Source organism: Octopus bimaculoides, chromosome 14 (assembly GCF_046866305.1).
Source record: "Octopus bimaculoides isolate indiv1 chromosome 14, ASM4686630v1, whole genome shotgun sequence".
NCBI classification, from domain to species: Eukaryota; Metazoa; Mollusca; class Cephalopoda; order Octopoda; family Octopodidae; genus Octopus; species Octopus bimaculoides.
Window position 1 is genome coordinate 52,684,111 of NC_142941.1, and position 25,470 is coordinate 52,709,580.

General features: G+C 35.8%; 1 protein-coding gene across 2 annotated transcripts in view; it reads left to right on the forward strand.

Moving 5' to 3' along the window:
• Positions 1–3,215: 3,215 nt before the first annotated feature.
• The window catches only part of LOC106872313 (uncharacterized), a 41,320-nt gene continuing 19,065 nt past the window's right edge, over positions 3,216–25,470 (forward strand). Inside the window, exons 1-8 of one of the 2 annotated variants that reach the window (XM_014919255.3) lie at positions 3,216–3,363; positions 18,001–18,193; positions 20,590–20,678; positions 21,115–21,221; positions 21,615–21,808; positions 23,083–23,251; positions 24,134–24,259; positions 24,487–24,613. In XM_014919255.3, coding sequence (XP_014774741.2) covers positions 3,354–3,363; positions 18,001–18,193; positions 20,590–20,678; positions 21,115–21,221; positions 21,615–21,808; positions 23,083–23,251; positions 24,134–24,259; positions 24,487–24,613 — 1,015 coding nt within the window. In that variant the 5' untranslated portion in view covers positions 3,216–3,353. Of the gene's footprint in view, positions 3,376–18,000; positions 18,194–20,589; positions 20,679–21,114; positions 21,222–21,614; positions 21,809–23,082; positions 23,252–24,133; positions 24,260–24,486; positions 24,614–25,470 lie in introns of both variants that reach the window. The other variant, XM_014919254.3, reaches the window with a different exon arrangement.

Here is a 25,470-nt window from a genome sequence, read left to right on the forward strand (position 1 = left end):
CTGAAAAACGACAACAAAGCACGTGTTGTAACTCTGAACAAATTTATTGCTTTTTCTCCATCACACACACACAAAATGTGTTTACAAAATAGCTTTGTGTTTTTGTGTTATTGTGATTTCCATTTTTTCAAGTTTGCAATCAAAACAAAAAATATCTAAATGACCACAATGTCAAAAATGAACTGAATAACCCTGCATATGTGTGTATCACACAAGTTAAGCCTGTCAGTTGACAATAACCTGTTCTCTGGTAAATAATATGCAAGGTTTACAATTGTACACATTGGGATAAAATGGGTTAAGGCCTGGACACTTGCCTGGGGATCCCATAGGTCTAGGGATCCAATTCTAATCTATGTACACTATGGTGTGCTTTCAATAAATGAATACTACAGGACTCAGAGCATTGATATACACAGGGGCTTACAGGCTTAGAGGCCTGATTCTGATCTATGTATGCCATGGTTCGTTGTCAATAAACTATATTACAGGACATTATTTACATTTGACGGATATTTGTCTTCATCTTTGTTGTTAACACAACATTTCGGCTGATATACCCTCCAGCCTTCATCAGGTGTCTTGGGGAAATTTCGAACCTGGGTTATCATTATGTCAATAATGTAAATAATGTACATAATTCCTCATTTCTTAAATATAGAACTGTAATATTGGTTTGATCTTCCAAGGGAAATGTTAATGATGCTAAAATGGCCCTGAATACAGGGAAATATCATAACCAATGACTAGTATATTAGTTACAAGGCCATGGGAAATGTTGAAGAAGGAAGCAACCACACAAACATCAAATGGATGGACTGAATTATAAAAGTAACAGAAAGAGTCTAAGCACAACCAACTAGGAAAATAATCCTCTCAACCCTTTAACATTTGTTTTATGTTCAAACCAGCTAGATCCAGTCTTTCACACCTACCCTACAATGTCATTCTAAAAGTAAAAACTCACACCGTTGAAACCTCAAAGCTAAGAGATAATGCATGACTAATTCAAAACAATGTGAAATAAATAAACATTACATTTGACTGAGTAATCTGAATGCTAAAGGTTTAGATGAGATACGGTTTAGGTATTTTACCAGAATAGTCATCTTAGTGACATCATCAGCAGTTAATGAGGGCACTCTGAAAATATCTGAAAATATTTCTAAATATCAAGCTTACTTTTAGGTTTTGGCTTCTGGGGACGTGTAGACACCATTGACGCATAGGTGACTCATTATCATCATCATTGTCATTTAACTTCTGCTTTCCATGCTGGCATGGGTTGGACGGTTTGACTGAGGACTGGTAAGCTAGAAGGCTGCACCAGGCTCCAATCTGATCTGGCAAGGTTTCTACAGTTGGATGTCCTTCCTAATGCCAACCACTCTGAGAGTGTAGTGGGTGCTTTTTACGTGCCACCAGCACGGGGGCCAGTCAGGCCAACTGATTCACATGCCTCACTTCATGTAAGGCAGATGGCCTCCAACATTTGAGCAGATAGCTTCAGACTTTTGAGCAGACAGACTTCTTCTGAACATTCACACAATGTCCTATAAGTAGCTTCTACAGACGTGGCACAGTTTAGTTGACAATTATTAATATTTTTTCATTGTGAATAATCAACACCGAATATATTATGTCTGCCAATAAATATTAAAGTTAAATGTCATGAGTTTGCTTTGGTTACTCTACAAGTAGCTTTCCCTCAACAAAGAAAGATCTAGCAACGATACGATCTCTGTGACGTGAGTGAACAAACGACAACACAGCCTTCAATCTGATTTGGTTGAAGACCCTATGGAAGGCAAAGACAGCAATAGGCATAGACCCAAAGATAGACAGAACAAACTATAGAGGTATTGTTCGGCAATAAAGGATACTATTTGACAATACCTTCTGGGAACCGTTATTAAGCAAAAAAATAAAAATCTTCCTGTCATGTGCTGAGATTGACTCATTTGATTTCTCTTCATACTTTGGTTGATTGGGCTAGTAGACAACTCTCAGGAGCAAAAACCTCTTTGTATTCTGTCTAAAGAAATTCTACCTTTTTACTCTACGTGGTTGAATCGTACATAAACCGTTAATTCGTAAATTTATAAACAAAACCAAGAATGAAGCACGAAGACCAAACCCTGTGTGGCGTGAATGTGCAAATTGTTAAATAAACTACTGTCTCCCTTATAGAAATCTTCCTTATGGCCTTGATTGGGTCACATCGACGATTAAGTAAATAAATAAATAAATAAATAAATAAACAAACGAATAAATAAATAAACAAATGAATAAATGAATAACCTGGTGGTCTACCGTTTCTGTTTTGATTAAGCAATAATACACGTTGCGAAGTGACAGAGGATTATGTAATTTCCATGACGTGTATTTCTTTTATTTTCTTCTTCCTTTTCACTACAGCCCCCGTCTGTCGCCAAGGAGGTCGATAGAGACCTAGAACTACGAGAAAATAAAAAACAATAAAGCCCTCAAAGATAAACAAATAACTCCAGAATCTGGAAAATCGAAGTGACAGAATATGGTGTAGTTTTTCTTCTCCGATCTAATGAAAGACGAGCCTTTAGTTTTTAAATCATTTTTGTTCGTTCGTTTGTTTGTTTAAATAATACAACTCTTTCTTTGTGTCGCGAAGGAGGTCGATACAGAACTGGAACTGCTAGAAACAAAGCCACAAAGACAAACAACCAATTCTAGAATCTGAAAATCGAAGTGCTAGAGGAATGTGTAGGTTTTGTTGTTTTTTTTCTCTCTCGATCTAATCAATGACTAGAGCTTATTCTTTAAACCATCGTCATTATTATTATTATTAGCTTACATACAACCCTCTCAGTCACGAAGGAGGTCGATACATTGCTGGAATTACCAGTAAAACAATAAGACCTTCCAAGACAAACAACCGATTCCTGTATCTGAAAATCGAAAGTGACAAATGATTGCGTAGTTTTTTCGATTTAATCACGAATGAATCTTTAATAAATTTTTATTATCGTGTAACTTTAAATACAGCTCCTTTTGTGTTAGGAAGGAGTTCGCTACGATACAGAGCTGGAACAACCAGTAAAAACAATTGAGCCGTCCAAGACAAACAACCGACTCCAGTGCCTGGGAACCGATTTCGGTAACTGGCGATGACGTCATATCCGCTAGTGTGCCCATTCATGAAATTAGCCATGAATTACTTCCTGTTTGTAAGCAGCATGTGTGTGTGTACAACTAACTTAGATGTTCATGGACCTTCGTCGCTGTCGGCTTGACTCCACGCCAAAATCACCGCCGACTCTCTTGATAGTACCAACTCTTTACCAATTCCATTCTGCTTGTTTATTTCGAACGAAATGTCTGCAGGTATTTCCAAATGTGCGCGAAATTGTACATTCAATATTAATTCATGACCATTCTTCTTTCATGTATTCCAACTTATACATGCACACACACACACATATATATATAGTCATGTTTTTGTGTACATATTCTACGCTTTTATAACCGAATGGAACGTTGACGATTGAAAATTTTGTAAATAGAAAAGCTTTCACCGTATTTTCTATAATCAATATATATGGTGAAAGCTTATAATTCTATTTACAATATATATATATATTTATATATTTATTTGTGGGTGCTGTAGAAATGTGCATAAACAGAAGAATCTGTATAGGGGTCTCTTGCCGTTATCCTTTCAGAATTGTTTCTTTATACAGTTTGAAATGAAAAAAATAAATAAATAACAAACAAGTAAACTCTACACAGACTCATATATAAACATACACACACACACACACACGTGTGTGTGTGGGTTTGTCTATATACACTAATAAAGCTAACAAGGCCGGTTCGTAATGTGGGAAGGTACACGACAACACATTTTATTACTAGCATGTTACATTGCTCATTTAGCCAGTAAGTACATTGTGTGTATGTGTGTTTATATATATATATACACACATATATACACACATATTTTCACACACTTAGTTCCCCACTCTCCGTTCTGATTAATTCTACCATAACATTCATCTGTGTTGTTTGACTGAACTAATATTAAAAACCATGGTACAAAAAACTTCAATTTGATAATTCACATAGTCATACTTTTACACACGCAAACATACATATACCTGTATACATGTATATGTGTGTGTGTACATTGGTGTATATATGCGTTTGGTATTTCTAGTATGCGTTTGTGTATACGTATGTGTTTCCATTTTAGATGTGGTTGTATAATTTGCGTTTATATATGTGCTTTATATAGTTTAGGTGAAAGTGTGTGCGTGTATTATATATCTATATATACACACGCACTCACAGAAACATAAATAAAAGTATACATAAACACATACACATGTAGTGTATATGTGTGTTTGCCCTAATTATATTATCTATCTATCAATGCACACGCACACAGATCTATTATACAGACTCATACAAAAACACAAACATTGCATGTATTATTGGTATATTTATAGTTCCACACCCAGCTCGATTTCGACCTTATTACAGTCAATATACACGTAATTATATATATATGTGTATGTATGTGGTGCCCCACCCCATTAATTTTGTCATGTACCCCTATACACACGTTTGGTCGTTCGTGTTTTCTTATTTAATACAAGAAGAAGAAAAAAAACCCAAGTTGGAAATAAAAGTTTTTTCTCTCATGTTAATTAACATCCAAACTTGCCGTATCAAACTCGTCACATTTCACTTCATTTCTGTGACTAAGATCGACGAGAAATGCATGAATGCCACAAAATCATATTTATTGTGTTTGTTCTCTCCACCCATATCACTTCCATTTTTATAAAATCTCCCTCGTTTTGCATATGTAAAGAATTAAATCAATATTTCTGACTACTTCGCGTAGAACTGTCAAACCGAATTCCTCCGTTTGTCTTTCTTTCTTCCACAACTCATAACATACAAGCATACATATATACATACGTACATATACGCGCTCGTGTATGTGTGTGTGTATATATATATATATATATATATATATATATAGATAGACAGGTGCGTGTATGTATGTACACATGTATATGCATGCATATATATATATATATATGATATATTTATGCCTGTCTGTATGTGTGAGTGCACGCGTGCCTGTGTGTGTGTGTACGTGTGCGCGCGTGGTCTTGTGTGTGTGTGTATGTATAAATTGATAGATATACATATATTTTTGTGTCTGTGTGCGCGCGCGAATTTCTGTTTGTACAGAAATATTTATTAAATAAGAAGAATTATCAATATTGTGCGCCGTTCATGGCACATTAAATTATACAAGCATGTAGTATATATACATACATATATATATATATATATATATACACGCACACACACACATACGCTCGCACACACATTAATGCGAGTATACGTTCATAAATATTACTATATATATATATATATATATATATATATATATATATATATACACACACACTATAACACACAATCATATAACATACTGCCTGTACGTAGACCAAGCCTATGAGCTTTATTTTCACAAAAAACATTTCCTTATTGAACCTGAATAGTCAAGATTAAATACATATTTTGGCAACACACATACATACATGCACACACACACACACACATATATATATATATATACACACGCACTAACAACCTCAGACAAAGACGTTTGCTTTAAATAAAATAGGATAAAATTTTTTTTTAAATTAGGGTGATAGTGGTGGTGGTGGTAGGGAGCGGGTGGTCGTGCTAGAACTAATATTCTATAAATATAAAATGTATTCCAATATTATAGTGTGTTTAGATATTTCAATATCGATCGATATTTTTCCCTGTATGAAGAGATTTTTGAAAGAATTTCATTGCTTTGTTTAAAAGCTTCCTTCTTTTTTAATATTTTTTTTTAGCCTGACAGTGCATTGTTTCCACTACAATCTTGTTGTTCTTATTGTTCTTGTCGTCCTCTGTCATTCATTCTTAATTTTATTTATTTATTTATTTTGTAAATCATATCATTAAATCGTATTTATTTATGGCAAGAATTATTGCATAAAGCTCAAGGAATATCTCTTTTAACTTAACAACGTTGAATGTGTACATCTATGTATATGTAGACAGCAATTCAAGGCTCTTTATATTTTAAGCATGGCTCATATATTTTTTTTAAAAATTGATATTCATATTCTCACTTTATTGCAGTAACGAGAAGCTACTCCCTTATTTATTTATTTATTTATTTTAGAAAAAATTCTAACCATTTTTCTTAGAGTGAGCAGAACACAATTTGATGACGAAATTTACTGCTTCTATGTTGCAATTTACCTAGATACACACCATACATAGGCACACACACATAAATATACATACATATATATATGTGTATATATATATATATATATATATATATACATATAGTACAAAATCAAGTGTTTGATATACCCTTGTGTCAGATGTGTGTTATGATTGCCATATTATGGAGTCAAATACAGGCCTCAAAATTTCCTGCAATCGTCCTCACGGTCAGTGGATTTACACTTGTGGTAAATATTTCTATGCTTTCTTTGTGTGGTACATTTGAGGTCTTTTCTTTTCCAGTTTGTTTAATTCACATAGACATCATCATCACCATCATCATCATCATCATCATCATCATTATATATAAAATCATAGCACCGGCTACTTGTTGAGCTGTCTTTAGATTAACTAAGATTGTACTATCTAAGTTCATATACATTTTATACACACACACACACACACTGCTCTCATATGTAACATTTATCTCACTTTCAGTTTTTCCATGCTTTCAAGGATTAAATAGAATATCTGTTTATCTATCCATCCACCCACCTATCTATCTATCTATCTGTCTACCTATCTATCTGTCTCTCTATCTGTCTATACCTATCTATCTATCTACATATCTATCTGTCTATCTATCTACCTACCTACCTACCTACCTACCTACCTATCTACCTACCTGTGTGTCTGTCTATCTGCAGGCATGGCTGTGTGGTAAGAAGTTTACTTCCCAATCCCATAGTTCCAGGTTCAGTCTCACCTCATATCACTTTGGACAAGTGTCTTCTACTACAGCCTTAGGCTTACCAAAGCATTGTCAATGGGTTTGGTGGATGGAAACTGAAGATAAACCTGCCGTGTGTATATATATATATATATATATATATATATATATATATATATACATATATACACATATATATATACTCCTATAATGATGTGCAAGTATGTGATACACACACACAGAATGACAAGAGTGTGCTGTGTCATTAAAAGATTTGCTTAGCAACCATATATTCCCAGGTTTATCCCACTCCACAGCACCTCAGGTTGAAAAATTCCTTGTTAGTGGAATTTAATAGATGGAAACTGTGCAGAAATCTCTTGTGTATAAGTATATATATATATATATATATATATATATATATATATGTGTGTGTGTTTGTGTCCTTTTATCTCTTTTAGCTGTCTAAGAAACTAACATTGACAAAATATATGCCATTTTGGAATAAGCTCTGGAGTCTATGATTGACTAAACACTTGCTGCTTGTGCTCCAGCATGGCTACTCTCTTACGGTGAGTGTCTATAAAAGAGTAAATCCTTCATACATAATACACAATGAATTGACAGAATGGTTTCAGTGTTGGAGAGAATGCTTTGTTGTATTACTTCAGACTCTCTCTGCTCTAAGTTCAAATCCAGCTGAGGTTAGCTTTGCCTTTTCATTCTTTCAGGGTCAATAAAGTAGTACCAGGGTAGTGGTAGTGGTGGATTGTATGAATGTCAGACTGGATGCCTCATGGTATTTGTTACAACCCTTGCCACGGCCTACTTTAGTGAGAAACTCAATCCATCTTCCAGTTTAACGCTGCCACCAGGCACCTGGGGTATCTTTAGTGGGGTCCACTCTATTGTAAGCATTCAGGCAAACTTTCAGGTTTAGAAATCCCTCCTTCCCTCTGTCCTGTTTGTGTCAGAGGCCCTGTCGTGTGCAGTGCTTTCCCTCTTGAGTTAAAAAGGTAAACACATCACATCTGTACATTTTCTCCCTCTCATACCATACCTTTCTAACCAGCCATCACTTTCCCCATATACTCTTGTAAACTCTAACCACCTAATCTATCTGTTTTTCTCTCCCCTGATCACTTCTGCTCACCTTAAGGGTCACTTTAAGGGTCCTGCCACTTCACCATCACTACTTTTTATCTCTCTTTCCAGTTCTACTCCAGCTATGTCCCTTCTCTCTCTTAAAAGTAGCCTTGTCGCTTTTCTACAAGACACCTGTTCTGTTCTAGACCTTGTTCTCTTAATCCCTCATCCCATAGCATAAAGCCACTTTCCTCTCTACTGTAGCCCCTCTCAGTTGAAGGGGATTGTTGTCTTGCAGGCTGCATGGTGACCTCACTAGTGTTGGTGCCATGGAAAAAAAAAAGACTCCCAAAACATCCAGTACATGCTGTAAAGTGGTTGATGCTAAGAGGGGCATGCACCCTTGTCTAGACATCCTGTGATGGCTGTAAATGAGCAGCATTGTTATATGAGTGAGGTTGTTTGTTTCTAGTCACCCATGAAAAACATGCTTGGCCATGGTGAAGTATTACCTGGCTTGGAACCAAGTAGGGTTGGTGACAGGAAGAATATCTGGCTGGAGAAAATCTGCCTCAACAAATTCCGTTTGGTTCACACAAGAATGGTAAAGTTGACATGATGACAATACATGTATGTTTGTGTCTCTCTCTGTCTTGTCATTGAGTGATGGCTGTAATCGAGTATCACTGTTATAAAGGTGGTATCATTTGTTTTTAGTCCTTGAAAACATGTCTAGTCAAAGGGAAGCATCACCTGGCTCGTTAACAGGTGAGAATTGGCAACAGGAAAGGCATGTGGCCATAGAAATTCTACTTTGGTGAATTCCATCTGACTCGTGCAAGCATGGAGAATTGGATTTTAAGACAACAAATATTGTTTTAATGATTTTGACAGACATGGGAGACAATTCCAGGCATGTTTTAGTCTCGACAAACCTCTTCTGTGAAGTACAGACTTCGTTTTTATTTATTTGTTTTTTTTTCCATATCTTGCAAAAGTAATTATGAAAGAATCATAAAGATGGACAATATCGTTCAAGATTTTTTTTTATCAAAGTAGTGATTCTCTCATTGCTTCTATGGCAAGTGAAAGTGAAGTTTGTTTTTGCTGAAGATGTGTAATAAGGCTGGAACATGTTTGTAATTGTCCCCTATACTTAGCAAAATAATATCAATCATTAAGCTTACTTGAGAACTCCCTAGAGACATTCATACTTTTACTAGCAGTTGAGAAAAGATGGCTTGTTTTGTAACCTCAGTTCAGTGCTGATCAAGCAGACCTATGGTCAAAGGCAATCCAGCCATGTCCATCCTGTCTATTTTTTAGATTGTGCATCTACATTATACAATGTGTGTTCTTTGTTAGTTGTAAGATAATAGAGTGTAATTTGAGGGAGATTTGACTGCTATTTTTAGCAGATTGAGCTTGTGGTTTACAGTAGCTTTAACTAGTGATTAAAAGTAGAAAAAGGGTGCTAATCTATTTACAGGCCTTCATCCTAGTTATATTGTTGAGATTCTAAAGAGTTTCATTAGTTTTATGTTGAAATATTTCCTAATTGTGAAGAGACAGAATTAACCCTTTTGATAGCAACCCACTTATGACCACCTCTGGTTATATGATACAAACTTCTTGTTTTAAACTGATCCAAACAAAGGCAGTGTATATTTCAATACTAATATGGTAACAAAAGTGTTAAAGTAATCTAAATTAAAACCTTCCATCAAAATTTCATGTTAATTTATGTTCCAAACACTAGCTTAACGAATTGTTTTACTAAATGCTTCATCATCATCATCATCATCATCGTTTAACGTCCGCTTTCCATGCTAGCATGGGTTGGACGATTTGACTGAGGACTGGAGAACCATATGGCTACACCAGGCTCCAATCTGATTTGGCAGAGTTTCTACAGCTGGATGCCCTTCCTAACGCCAACCACTCCGAGAGTGTAGTGGGTGCTTTTGTGTGCCACTGGCACGAAGGCCAGTCAGGTGGTACTGGCAATGGTCACGCTCAAAATGGTGTTTTTTACGTGCCACCTATACAGGAGCCAGTCCAGTGGCACTGGCAACGATCTCACTCAAATGTCTTTTCACGTGCCACCGGCACAAGTTCCAGGAAGGCAACTGAAACAAATGCAGTATATGGTAACAAAAAGGTTAAAGTGTTCTAAATTAAAATGTTCCATCAAAATCTCATATGTTCTAAGTACCAACTTACTAATAAGTTATTCTACTAAATTCTTCATAATTGTCCACATTAATCGAAGCTATGGCGGTGCTTTTCAGTAGAAACATGGTAACAAAAGGGTTAAATTAATCTTGATTAAAACTTTCCTTCAAAATTTTGTGTTGACTTATATTCCAAGCATCAATTTAATAATGACAACTACTTAACTAACTTCTTTATTTTCTAAATTATTTGAATCAAAGACATTGTATTTCAACTTAAATATTCTGAAAGGTATTTCTGGTAGTAAACGAGTTAAGTCTTTTTATGTTGCCATAGCAATGTTATGAATTTTCTTTCATAAATAGACAAGTAAGTTTAAAAAAAACAAAAAAGAAGTTTTATTTGATTGTCAAAGACATATTACATTCCCAAAATTTGTAGTTTAAAATAATAGGTTTATGTGTATGTGTATGAAGGATCTATATTTTAAATTTGTATACAATGTGCTAAAAGGAGGGAAAGAAAAAAATATACTAAGATGGTAAAAAAGATTGACAAATAAAATTCTAAACAAACATCGAGTTGTTTAAAATTAGTCGGACAATAGATTTTTTAAAGAAAAAATATAATAATGTTCTTAACTATTCCTAGCCTCAGCTGTCTTTCTTTCAGAACATTCCTGATATACAGACACACACACGTGTGTATGTATGTATATATATATATATATATATATATATATATATATATATATATATATATATATATATATGCATATACATGTGTATATATGTATATGTATATATATATATGCCTATAAATGTGTATATATATATATATATTATATATATATATATATATATGCATATACATGTGTACATATGTATATATATATATGCATATACATGTGTACATATATATATATACATACACACATACATATATATATACATATACATACATATATATACACACACATATAAATATACATATATATATATATCATCATCATCATCATCATGATATACGCATACATAGTTATACACACACACACACAAATGAAATATAGAAATGAAATACGATATTGATCCAGTCTTCCATGTAAGAATTTCAAGAGATTGTGAGTTCTAGCTTGTAATAGTTATTCGTTTATTTATTTTTAGGGTTCCTTCTAAGAATTCTTGGTGTGTTTTGGTTTTGTTTTTGCTTTTGCTTCTTTTAAAATTATGTTTTTGTCTTTTAGTGTTTGCGTTATGGTGGTGGTGTTGAGGATCAGTAATTTTGTTGTGTTGCGTAGTTGTTGGAGTAAGGTGTTGGGGGAAGGTCCTTGTCGAAGGGAGCAGTCAGATGTAGTAGTGAACAGGGGTTGATAGATAGATGTTGGATGCTAAGGGAACAGAAAAGGGAGGGGTGGTGGATTGTATTATATGCATTCAGAGAGGAAGGATGGAATTTTATAGAAAGATTCAAAGTAGGGTGGTGGTTGTGGTGATGGTGAGGATGATTGTGATAATGGTGGCAGCAGTGTGTCTTGTCAGATGGTATGAATATCTTGTTGGAATCTTACATGAAGTTTAACCCTTTCAATACTAACCGGGTTGAAACTGCTTCTGGCTCTCTAGTATAAATGTCTTGTTGTCAAAAGTTCTGGATTAAAAGCTTCCACCAAACCTTAGTCACAATTTATGTTCCTAACATCAGCTTAATGATGACTAAGTCATTTTACTAAAAAAAAGCACCATCTGATCGTGGTCGATGCCACCTCCACTGGCCCCTGTGCCGGTGGCACGTAAAAAGCACCCACTACACTCTGAGTGGTTGGTGTTAGGAAGGGCATCTAGCTGTAGAAACATTGCCAGATCAGATTGGGGCCTGGTGCAGCCTCCTGGCTTCCCAGACCTCAATCGAACCAGCATGGAAAACAGATGTTAAACGATGATGATGATGATATAAACACATGCATATATACATACATATGTGTGTGTGTGTGTTAGTCAAGGTATAAGGAGTCCCCTTGATTTTTTTAAAGTCTTTGCCCTGCACCTTCCCTAATCTGTCATGAATGAACATCTTTGAACCTTGATCAGAGAAGAGAAAATCAGCGCCTTAATCTAAATGCTTGCAACTAAATTAATTTCTCTCGAAGCACTCAAGGACCTGTTAATGGTGGTGGTTGTGGCTGTTACTGCTGCCTGTTAAAATCTACCACACACAATTATTACAACATTGTATAGAATATAATAAATAAACAGGTCTTCAATTAAGAGTGTAGATAATTTGTTGAACTTTGAAACCACTATTAATTAAGGAGCTGAAAGTGTGTATGTGTGTGTGTGTGTGTGTGATAGGGAGGTGTTGAATTTCTAAGCTAAAATCACGAGTATGAATTTTGTCAATTAATGGGTTGTTTTTTTTTTTGTTACCTAATCAACACAAACCACACCTAAGTTTAATTAATAACACAGTAGTAACTAGTAACATCTCTTCATTCAGTCAAATTGATAACAACTAATAGTAATGGATGTAATGCTTTGTTTATCTGAAGGAGTATGGTACACTTTCATCAATGACAGGTAATCTCTTGATTATAATCTATAACTAAGGTTGCCTAGAAAACAATAATGAGGAGGTTCAAGACTGTTGCTACTCGTCCCTTTTTCTTCACAGATCTGTGCTTATAATGTCTAACTTCATATAAACACGGTTTCAGATAAAATGCTTAAATAGTGTTGACTGTTAATTCTGCCATGAAGTGATTTATAGAATCATGTGAATTACATCCCTGTAGCTTAGCAGTGCAGCAAAAGAGACTGATAAAATAAGCACCGACCTTAGGAATAAGCCCTGGGGTCAATTTGTTTGATTAAAATTTTTCAAGGTGGTGCTCCAGCATGGCTGCAGTCTGATGGACCAAAACAAGTAAAAGAATATATATATGTGTATGTGATGTATATGTGTGTATATGTATACACACACTTAGAGATAGATATGTGTCTGTTTATATATGATGATGCAATTTAATTAAAAAGTCTTACATTTCTTTGAAGGAGTGTTGACCATGTGGAGTGTCTGTATAGATGTGTATTGTGATTTTAAAGCAAAGAAATGGTTCGTTCCTCATGAAGAATTGCCTCGTCAAAGAACAGTACCGTTTCTTCATAAATGTTGCCTTATTTTTAAATGCTAGAATTTTAATGAGTTCATCTTTCAAAGACTGGGAGAATATTCCAGATAATTGTTAGTGTGTGCTTGTGATATGAGGTTACTCAGTTATGATGTAATAACAGGAACAGATTGTGTAATTTGTGAATGAGAACAATTGTGTGTGTGTGTGTGTGTGTGTAAATATGATTAAGAGAAAAACAAAAACAAGGACAGTGAGAAAGGAAGGGAGTGTGTGTCATTTGTAGGAGGGAAGGGAGGAGGAGGTGAAAACTGAGAGAGAGATAAGAAAATTGATAGAGTAATTATGAGAATGCGATAATGGTGATTACATGGGGGGAAGATTGAGGGGAGTTTTCAGAAACTAAGCAGTAAGTAGAAGAAAGGGAAAGTGGAGGTGGGAGTGGGGAGAAAAGAAAGAAGTTTGCTCCCCAGTCACACGGTTTCAGGTTCAGTCCCACTGCTTGGCATCTCAAGGGACTTCTGTTATAGCCCCCAGGCCAACCAAAACCTTATGAATAGATTTAAGACAGATATGGAAAGAATTCTGTCATTACACACACACACACACACACACACACACACATACATACACACGACTTACTGTTTAACCAAGTTTAACAAACAATCAATTAGTTTGTTGGATCCAATTGATCGGTAATGGATTAGAAGTGAACCAGTGCATGTATTATTAATATTGGCATAATGACTTACCCTAGACACAACAAAATTTGTTTCAACACACAAATCCACATAAAGAATCTTGTAAGCCAGAGACAAAAATGAAATATATACACACGTATATAAATAACATTTTTTTAATCTTTTACTTGTTTAGTTTATCCTTAGGCTGCCGCCATGCTGGGAACTGCTTTGAAGAATTGACCCCAGTACATATATTTTTTAAAACCTGGTACTTTACAAGAATGTAAACACACAGCTAGCATGGGTTGGACGATTTGACTGAAATCTAATAAGCCGGGAGGCTGCAGCAGGCTCCAATCTGATTTGGTAAGGTTTCTACTGCAGGATGCCCTTCCTAACGCCAACCACTCCGAGAGTGTAGTGGGTGCTTTTTATGTGCCACAAGCATGGGTACCAGTCAGGCAGCACGGGTGCCAGTCAGGCGCCACTGGCATCGACCACGCTCTGTCTGTCAATATCTTTATCTGTCAATATGTCTATCTATCTGTTAATACATTTGTCTATCTCTCTGCCTATTTATCAGTCCATCTCTCTGCCTATCTATCTGTCTATCTATCTCTCTGCCTATCTATCTCTCTGCCTATCTCTCTCTCTCTCTCTCTCTATCTATCTATCTTTCTGCCTATCTAATGTCTATCTGTCTGTCTGTCTGTCTCTCTCTCTCTGCCTATCTATCTGTCTATCTTTCTGCTTATCTTTCTTTCTGCCTATCTAAATTTCTGCCTATCTATCTGCTTCTCTCTTTACACTGTCCTCTTTATTCTATGTTTATAATTGGAACAAAACAGTGTCACTAATTCACGCTTGCTGGTGCTGTTCGCTATATCTAGTTCAACATTTTTACTTATTGGTGGGTGGGATCACAGAGCACTGAAAAAAAAAAGTCATGATGAAGGTGGTGGTGGTGGTGTTGATTGTGACTGGGGTAGAGTTGTCGGTTGCGCAATATTAGGAGTGGTGTTGATGGGCTGGGGGTATTAGAGAGAAAATAAAATAGAGTAAGACCAGTCATCCATTGATGTTGTTGTTTAGTCTCACCCACCATCTGCCCCACTTTGTGTAGGTGTGAAGTGGCTGGGGGCGGCCCTGTGATCAAAGCCCTTCCCCTCTGCGACTATTTTGCCCTTACTGTGTGAACGGAAATTCAAGACCACATTATCTAGAAGGCACAGTTTCTTTTTTTTTTTTTTTTGAAGGTTTTTGGGTATGATTCAAGGAAGATTTGGTTGCTATTTCTAGAACCACGTAGAGGTTCCCTAGTGAATGAAATATGTAATCAGGGTAGGCTGGCAAGAGGGGGCTGTACCTTGAAATGATGAAATGTGTCCTATTTAGCCCATCCTAAAATGCCTCATACCCAAAACAGCAATACAAAAACCCCTTATTTAATGGCAATAAAGCGCATAGCAACAACTATTGTAATGCGCCTAATGGGGGACACAATGAGTATAGATTCATCAGCAGGTTCTGATAGCTTCTCAATAATTCAATTAAAAACATTAACAGAAAATCCTTAGTCAGCCTTTTTCTTACCCAACCTCCCTGAGCTGCCCCTAATTCTATGAAAGAAAGTCCCTGTTTTAAAGTGATCTGAATTTAAACCTGCCATCAAATTTTTATTGTAATTTATATTACAAACACCAGCTTAGTAGTGACTGTTATTTCAATGAGTTCTTCGTTATTTACAAAATTAATTGATACAAATGGTTTTGTATTTCAACAGAAATGTGGCAATATAAGGGTTTTCCACATTATTGTGCATTGGACAAGACTTCTAGTGTTTTTACTTTTGGCAAATGTTCTTCCTTATATCAGCCCTTTTGGTTACTCTTTTACAACATGCAGAGATATGTTGTAACGTCTGAAAATGAGGATATGCATAGCATGTGTGTGTGTGTGCATAAATTATTAGAAACTTTTTTTGATACAATTGCAATATTTTCTGGAAAAAGATTTTCTTAAATCAAAAATTGGGGATTTAAAAGAAAAAAAAAAAGCAGCAGAAAGCGCTTACACAAAAGCTTCCTTCCATAAAGGTCTGTGTATCAGCTATATTTAACAAAAAAAAAAAAAATTTTTTTGTATATATTTTAGTTGTTTCTGTCTTTGACTGTGGCCATGCTGGGGCACTGCTATGAAAGGTTTAGTTAAACAAATTCACTTCTGTCTTTACTTTTCAAAACCTGGTACTTGTTCCAATAGTCTCCTTTTGCCAAATTGCTAAGTTACAGGGACAAACCAACACTGGCTGTCAAGTGGTGGTGAGGGACAAACACAAAAACACATACACACACATGCAATGGGCTTCTTTCAGTTTCCTCTACTGAAACCATTCATATAATTAAGTTTTAATTCAAGAAAATCTTGTTTTCAAATATGTGAGTGCATATATTTATTCCCATCACATACGATAATATTGGTCCTGTAATAAATATACTCGTTCCACTCCCAACTTCACAGTTGAGTGATGGACAATAAAATGGTTGGGTGGACAGCCGCAACACTAAATGCAATGACAAATAAACCGTTTCATCCATTGAAACATGCAAAAAAGAAAAGAAAAGAAAAACACAGACGTTTGTAAAACATGAAAAGAAATAGCAAATTTGCACCAAAGTTACAATCTAAATTTTCAGATAGAGATCAAGCTAAAGCAGTTAGAAGGGTTTTGTGAACTTAATGGAAGTAAATTAGATCTTTCGTTTTGTTTGCTAAAGGTATTTGCTTTCTATATCTGAAAAAGAAACTGAATTATCTACTGGCAGTCATATCTATTGAACAAAACCATTTAATGTGTGGCTGTGTTTGTTGGATCAACATTGAAAAACAAGTTCGACAGGTTTCAGATGCATGTAACCATCACACACATTTGTGCATGTTGCTGATTTATGGGTTATGCAACACAAATCAGATTGACATGGTCACACTCGCAAATATACAAGCGCTCACAAGCTTATATTGCTTGATATGCTAGAAATAGCAGTCAAATCTCAATCATATTCTTTAGAAAGAGCATATTGGATAATGTAGATCTAGACTTAGAATGTTAGGATGGTCATATCTGGAATGCGTTTGATCATAAGTCTGCTTGATCCTTTAGCATTAAGATTACTCTGTCAAGTGTAATGCATTGCATATTTATTCACATTGTCTTGAATTCATTACACATTATCTTATAGCTTCAAGATTTCAATAATGTGAGTGTGTATTCTAAGAGTGACATTGTTGGGTAGGTGTGAAAGGCTGGATCTAGTCAGTTTGAACATAAAACAGGGAGAATATTTTGGATCAAATATGGCTGGATTAAATGCTAAAGGGTTATTCATAAGTAACCAGAGGCTAAGCAATATAGCTCCTTCATGAATAATAATAATAATAATAATAATAAAATAAATAAATACCCTGATGCAGTACCAGGCAGTGGCTCTCATGGCTTCTGATCTTAGCTGATTGGAAGTGTTATCATGTACATTGTTTTATCTTAACTGATGCATGGAAACCTTAAGCAAGAAACTGAGTCACTAATTATAGCTGCTCAGAAAGAAGCCATTAAAGACAAGAATTGACAAAACTCAGTCAGAGAGCAAACACAGAATCTGTGGAAAAGGAGATAATAGTGTTAACTATTTCTTAAGCGAATGCAGTAAGCTAGCACAAAAAGAGTGTAAGTGTTGGTCAGATTGTTGGTAAAAAAGTGCATTGGAGTGTTAGTCAAGTGTGTGGATCAAAGTGATGTGTGGATGAAAAATAACAACAAAAAAAAAATTAAAAAGCAAATTTGATTTTTGTTTTTTTCTAATGTATTTTATTTTGAATACGAGTTTTATCTCTTATCTATTTTCTTTCTGCAGGGACTCATCGTACCGGTAGGTGTATCCTAGGTGTGAAGCTAGTCCAGGGTTCTCCTACGAACCTTTGTTTGGGTGTGGTTTCCTTGCCAGAGTTTATGCTGGCTGGACACTCAGTGAATAATTTACGGACACAATTGAGCCGACAGCTACAGAAATATTTGCCTTCCAATTTTACTTTCCGCACCAGAAAAGGGTAAGTTTTTTATTTTCGGTTTTCAACCCTTTAACATTCAGATTACTCTGTCGAATATAATCCTTATTTATTCACATTGTTTTGAATTATGAGTTACCATGTAGCTTCGAGATTTCAATAATGTGATAGTTTATTTTTTGAATGACATATTTTTAATTTTTAATCTTTAATGCTTAATTGTATTGCTTATTTTTTTAAAGGGATGTAAAATTAGATATATAATATTTTGAAAAAGAACCTGAAGATGTGTTGGAATAATTGTATATCTGACGATTGCATATATGTATTTATATATGTATACATATATATGTATACATATATATGTATACAGTTGTGTACATGTATATATATTGTAATCTTCCAATATTGAAACACGCGCAGTTCTTTCATATTTAATAAATTTTAGTATTAACTAAAGTAGGATATAATTAATGAAGTATATAATATACCCTGCTGGTAATTTTGGTTATATCATTTAAGTATTATTTCGTGATGTGAAAACTGATACCATGAGTTTACTTTCAGATATACTCATTAGGTTATTTTTTGTATTATCTGAAATAGAACACCCGCATATCGATTAATCCCATAAAATTGAATTAATATATATACACCTAGTACTAATACACCTGTTCATACACCTGTCTTCATCTTTTGTTTTTCTATGAATTATATATATATGTATATATATAAAATTAAGGAGAGGAGAAAACAAATTCAAAGGCCGATGTATATATTCATTCAATCCATATTAACAAAATTCTCCATGGTATACAAAGTACATACATAGATGCATTCATCTATATGATATATAAAAAATTTCTAAGAATTTATGAATACATACATATACATGAAAATTTATGAATATATAAAAATTCATACACATATGAAAATTTATAAACACATAAAAATTCATAAATATAAATATATAAAAAATTGTAAGTCCATAAATGTACTTGCGAAGTCTGTATGAAGAGGATGATAAAGCAGATATATATATATATATATATGGCTGGTGTCACATTAAAAATATTGGTGTTGTGACACATAAAAAGCGCACAATACATTCTGTGGAGTGTCTGGTGTTAGGGAGGGCATTCAGCTGTAGAAACCAGCCAGAACAGCCAATGGAGCTTGGTGTGGTCCCCTAACCTTACCAGCTCTGGTCAACCTGCTAACCCATACCAGCATGGAAAACAGACATCAAATAATAATAATAATGATAATAATAATGATGATGATGGTGATGATATATTATATATACTGTCTATTTTCCCTATGAAGTGGTTGCCAGGATCCAAAACTTATTTTCTGTGTTGACCATTTTTGCATAATTAATTTATGGCAGCAATATAAACCAAAGGGAGTTAATTCATTAACATATTTCTCCTTCAATTGGTTTGTATTCTTCTTTGCTTTCATTATCTTCCTTTTCTTCCAATATCTGAATCATTTCACACAATTTATTATTATTATTATTTTGTTTTTTGTATCCTCAGACAAAATCAATAATACTGTTATGGTTGTTATGTAAGACAAACAACTCAATACTATATAACACTCACCCTCATATTCTATACAAATTATTTAAAAACCTTTTGTTACCATATTCTTGTTGAAATAACATTTTTGTTTCGATTAATTTTGGAAACAAGGAAGAATTTAATAAAATGACTTTGGTCATTACTGAGCTGGTGTTTTGAACATAAACTAAAATGAAATTTTGATGGAAAATTTAATCTCATCTCATCTAGGTTGTCCCATAGGATGCCCCTTTCCTGGGGTTTCGGTTGCACATACTATAGGAGTCACAGGGCACTGCTCCATGTGGTCCCACAGTTTCCATTTAACTAGGAATATTAGGGTCTCATCCATTGTCTTGTATTCAAGATCCTCTGCATGACATCCTGCTAGTTCAAAGCCAGGAATCTGACCTGTTAGGTCCTGCCGATAACTAAATCCACGCCCTGCTGCCGATGCTTTGATTTATTGTCATTAGGGGTTTGTCTGTCCCCTACCCTTCAACCTGTCTGGCCTGGTAAGACCTTCTTGAAGATTTCTCTCCCTCCAGCATAGCTCTCCGGGTCAATGGAGCACACGGGCACTTCACCACAAGGTACTTGTTGAATTAACCACTGGCTACAAAGTAGTTCTTCTGCCCTTTGACGGGTCTTATTTTTCGTCCTGCAGGATGTCCAATAATTACCCTCCTCACCAAGCAAGCTTGATGGGGGTCGCCAGTTTAGTCGCTAACGACCCGACCATGCAACAGGTTGTTCTGGGTTACATGTTAACAGTGGCACTCAAGAGTGACCTGGCAATAATTTAAATTTCACTCATTTTAAACCCTAACCCTTTCCCTATTACCTCTCTCTCTCTCTTTCCTCTATTTACAGATGGCCAGTATTAATTGAACAAGAAAAAGATGTTCCCATCGAAGAAATCATTTCAGAAGATGCTTGTGTTTATATTGAAAGATATTTTGGTAAGTTCTCGATTGCATTGGGTTATTATTATTGTTGTTTTAGAAATGAGGACACATATCTATCCAATGTAAATAATGTAAATAATATTATTGTTGTTGTTGTTTAGTCTATGATCAACTATGGTCAAGGTTTCTTCCTCATGAGAATTTTTGCCTGTAGTATAACCAAGACTGTGTTACCTAGATGTAACAGACCTGCAATCAGAGCCGTTCCGGCTGTGGCTATCCTGTAAGTTTTTCTTCATTGGCTTGATTACTTTTCACTCAGTTAATTTGCATAAGTTTCTAAATATTCAGGAACGGTGAAAAAATAATTATCTTTTATCTTTTCAGTTATTGCAGTGTGCTCCTGCTGGGCCACAGCATTGACTTAAAAAACACTAATGTCCAACTTGGAAGCGTTTTGTTAACCTATTTTAATTTCTGTCTCTTTTAGGGATGCCCAGAATTGGTATAATGACCCAGAAAGGTGAGGGATTAGGTTACCTTTTGGCAGAATACACTTTACCCTTATTAAAACTCCGAGATTTGCTAATTGAACAGGTACGTATGGGTTCTTCTTTCTCTTTTTTCAGTTCTAGCATTTATCTTGCTTCTAATACAAGGTCTTCATTTGCATTCATGTATATTGGTTCTCCTGAGTTGTTCTTCCAAATGACCAATACCTCTGTTGTACATTGGTGACTTATCACTATTAGTCGGGTCTTGAAGGTCCTTTGAGCATCAGACAGTGAGGGAGCTCCACTTGACATGGTCACAAACCCTGTCATGACCCTCTTTCTCCACACCCTTCTAGTATTTGTCCCTAGACAGCATCTGTTATGGATGTGCTGTATTTAAAAATACAATATACATTGGTGGGAGATGAAAAATTTCTAGGGTTTTTGTCTTTCCTCTCTTAGTTGTTAATGAAGTTTTCTCTTTTTGTTTTGACAGAGAATAGTAAACAATGTTTTACCATTCCTTTTCTTGACTTCAAATGGTTGGCCAGTCAGTTTTATACAAGAACAGTTTCTGCAAGTGATGGATGTCCTCAACAACTCCTCAATCTGTATTATGGACGACCCACCAACCAACTGTGCACTCTTAGATAGCATCATGGACAATTTACCCTCGCGCAAACGGAAACAGTAAGTCTTTTTTTAATCCTTTCTCCCCACCCTCTCCCAAGATGCCATCCCTCTGAAATTTTCTTCCGGCCCATATTTTTTTTCCTGCAAGTGTTGATTTGTAGCTGTTCACTATGAATGTTTGTGTTTAATAATAGCTGCTTTACTGTCCACTTGTCCAAGCTTGCATGGGCCAGACAAATTTCAATGACTGGATAGCCGCTCCTGTCCTGAACCCACACCAGTGGTCAAGCATGTTTTTTATCAATGAAAATTGGAAATGATTGATGCTCATTTACAGCCATCACTCAATGTCAAGACAAGGACAGATACATGTATACACATATATATATCTATTATGTGTGTGTGTGTGTATGTATATATATATATATATATATATATATATACATATATCGTTGGCAAAACATAAATCGAAAAAGAAGCACACACTAAGTTATAGAGCAGAATATTATATAAATAAAGTTAAATAAGGCCAGTTTATGGGATTACCCTGGGTTTCATGTCCATAAAATGCTTAGCTTTATAGCTATCATCAGATCCCGAATCTGTTGTTTATGGCCTCTCAAGGAAGTGGTCTCTCTAATAGTGAGGAAAAGACCTCACAATTCAATGTCATCAATAGGGGATTGTCTCCCTTTGGCTATCGATTGTAAGTGATCCCGTTACCTTGTGGGTTCCAATAGGCCAGCAGGAATTTCCTGGAATGTGAGCATGGTCTAAAGATCTCTATTCTGGAGTTAAGGATGTTGCCCATTCTGAAATCTACACAGCCTTGGCTTTTTATCTCATTACGAAAAGTAAATCTTTATATATATATATATATATATATATATATATATACACACACACACACACACACACACACACACACACACACACGTACACATATATGATAGGCTTCCTTCAGTTTCCATCTACCAAATCCATTCACATGACTTTGGTTAGCTTGGGGCTATAATAGGAGGCACTTGCCCAAGGTGCCTTGCTTTGGGACTGAACCTGAAGCCATATGGTTGGGAAGCATGCTTCTTAACCCACATAGCCTTGCCTGCATCCAATATTTAAAATCTTTATTCAAATTACATTTAAAATTTTCAACTAAATTAATTTGCTTTTCGTTCTGAATTGTTTAATTTCTGTTTCATTTACAAATTATTATGGAATATTATTTTCAAATAATCAGAGAATTTCCATTTTATTTCTCTGTCTTTTTCTGTCTTTTAGTTCCAATTTACTTATAATTTCTGTCACTTTTCTTTCAATTCTGTTTTTAGTTCCAAATCTGCTGATAACAATTGCGAAGAGATTTCTGCCAAGTCTATGAATACCGTCACAACTGGGAATGCCAAGCAAATTCTTATCAGTTATGTCCGTGCTGAGGCTGCCCAAGTCGCTATCAGCCTCAAACAAGAACTCACTGCACTCAACATTAGCGTATTTTTGGTAAGAATTTATTTTCTAAAATCTTGTTTTTTTTTGAAAATTTCTCCCTTCTGTTGTCTCCATTCCCTTCTTTCCATTCTAGCATCATCATCATCATCATCATCATCATAATGTCCACTTGAATCAGATTTGAGAGTGAATCAGATTTGAGAGTGAATCAGATTTGAGAGTGATTTTCTGCAGTTGGATACATTTCCTTTCACTAATCCTCAACCGTTTCTAAGCAAAGCAACATTTCCCCTTTGCCCAGACAATGCGTTCTTCGTTCATCACAGAATGGCAATGAACTGCATCACTTGTGTGATGGTGACACTCGTTTACAGCTGCACGCACACACACACACACACACACCCACACACACACTATAACCTTTCATCATCTGACACAAGACCACCTCCTCCAATGCCCCCTCCCCTCTTGAAAGTATTTTTTTTGTCTTGCAAGTACTTGGTGACCCTGTCAGTGCAGGTGCTACTTAAAAGCACCCAGTCATCATCATCATCGTCGTTTAACGTCCGCTTTCCATGCTAGCATGGGTTGGACGATTTGACTGAGGACTGGTGAAACCAGATGGCCACACCAGGCTCCAATCTGATTTGGCAGAGTTTCTACAGCTGGATGCCCTTCCTAACGCCAACCACTCAGAGAGTGTAGTGGGTGCTTTTACGTGTCACCCGCACGAAGGCCAGTCAGGCGGTACTGGCAATATAGATACATACACATATATATATATATATATATATATATATATACATATATTAAAGTGGTTGGTGTTTGGAAGGGCATCCAGCTATAAAAACCTTGCCAAATATGAACCCATTTTGTTATTCTCCTGATAGTAATTTTGTGCTTCATTTCTTTCTTTACCCTCCCCTCTGCCAGGATGTGGATGAAATCAAGACTGGTGCTGATTGGCAGGATTCCTTAAACCATGCAGTGAGCAACTGTGAAATATTTATACCCCTCATCACCCAACGTTATGGTCTGACACGCTGGAGCAACCGAGAGGTAAATAATACTTGGCATCATTTTTGGTTTAACTCTCTTTTTTTTGTTTAGGAATGGTGAATCTCAATGCAAATGTAGCTGTAAATAATAGCATGTAAATATTGGGTTAAAAGTGTCCCCCCCCCCCTATGGATTGGCTGTAGTTCCCAGAAAAGGAGGCCCAGAAAACTAATTAATGATTATGTTAATGATTCTTAATAATTTTACCTTATTTTATTTTATTTCAGGTGAAACTTGCTGATATTTTAGGAAAATTTATGCTTCCTATCAATTTTTTATCTGAGTGGCCGCCAAGCTGTTTGGCAATTCAGTTGGCAACAACTCAGTATATTAATGGAACTCGACAATCAGCATGTAAGTAATTCTGTCTGTGAGACCATCGGTCTGTCTGTTCATCTGTTAGTCTCACTGTTTTGTCTGTTTCACTGTTCGCCTGTTGGTCTCTCTATTCATCCGTCTGTTTGCCCGTTGGTCCCACTGTTTGTCTGTCAGTTTCACTCTTCATCCATCTGTCTCTCTGTTTGTCCATTGGTCTGTCTGTTAGTCCATCGGTCTGTCTGTTAGTCCATCGGTCTGTCTGTTAGTCCATCGGTCTGTCTGTTAGTCCATCGGTCTGTCTGTTAGTCCATCGGTCTGTCTGTTAGTCCATCGGTCTGTCTGTTAGTCCATCGGTCTGTCTGTTAGTCCATCGGTCTGTCTGTTAGTCCATCGGTCTGTCTGTTAGTCCATCGGTCTGTCTGTTAGTCCATCGGTCTGTCTGTTAGTCCATCGGTCTGTCTGTTAGTCCATCGGTCTGTCTGTTAGTCCATCGGTCTGTCTGTTAGTCCATCGGTCTGCCTGTTAGTCTGTCTGTTCATCTGTTTGTCTCACTGTTTGTCTGTTGGCTGTTCGCCTGTTGAAGACGGCTGGAGTGTACAACAGCCGAAATGTAGTGAAAGCAACAATCAAGATGTGGGCGCCAGTCCAACTAATATATAAACAACATACATGATATAAATTCCTCATCTCTCACAAATATAGAATTGAAAGAAGCCTGTGTGTGTGTGTGTGTGTGTGTGTGTGTGTGTGTGTGTGTGTGTGTGTGTGTGTGTGTGTGTATCTTCTTGTCTTGGCATTGTGTGATAGTTGTGAGTGAGTGTCATTGTCATTCATTTCCAATCTTCCATGGAAACATGTCTGGTCATGGAGAAATATAACCTTACTTGTAAAAA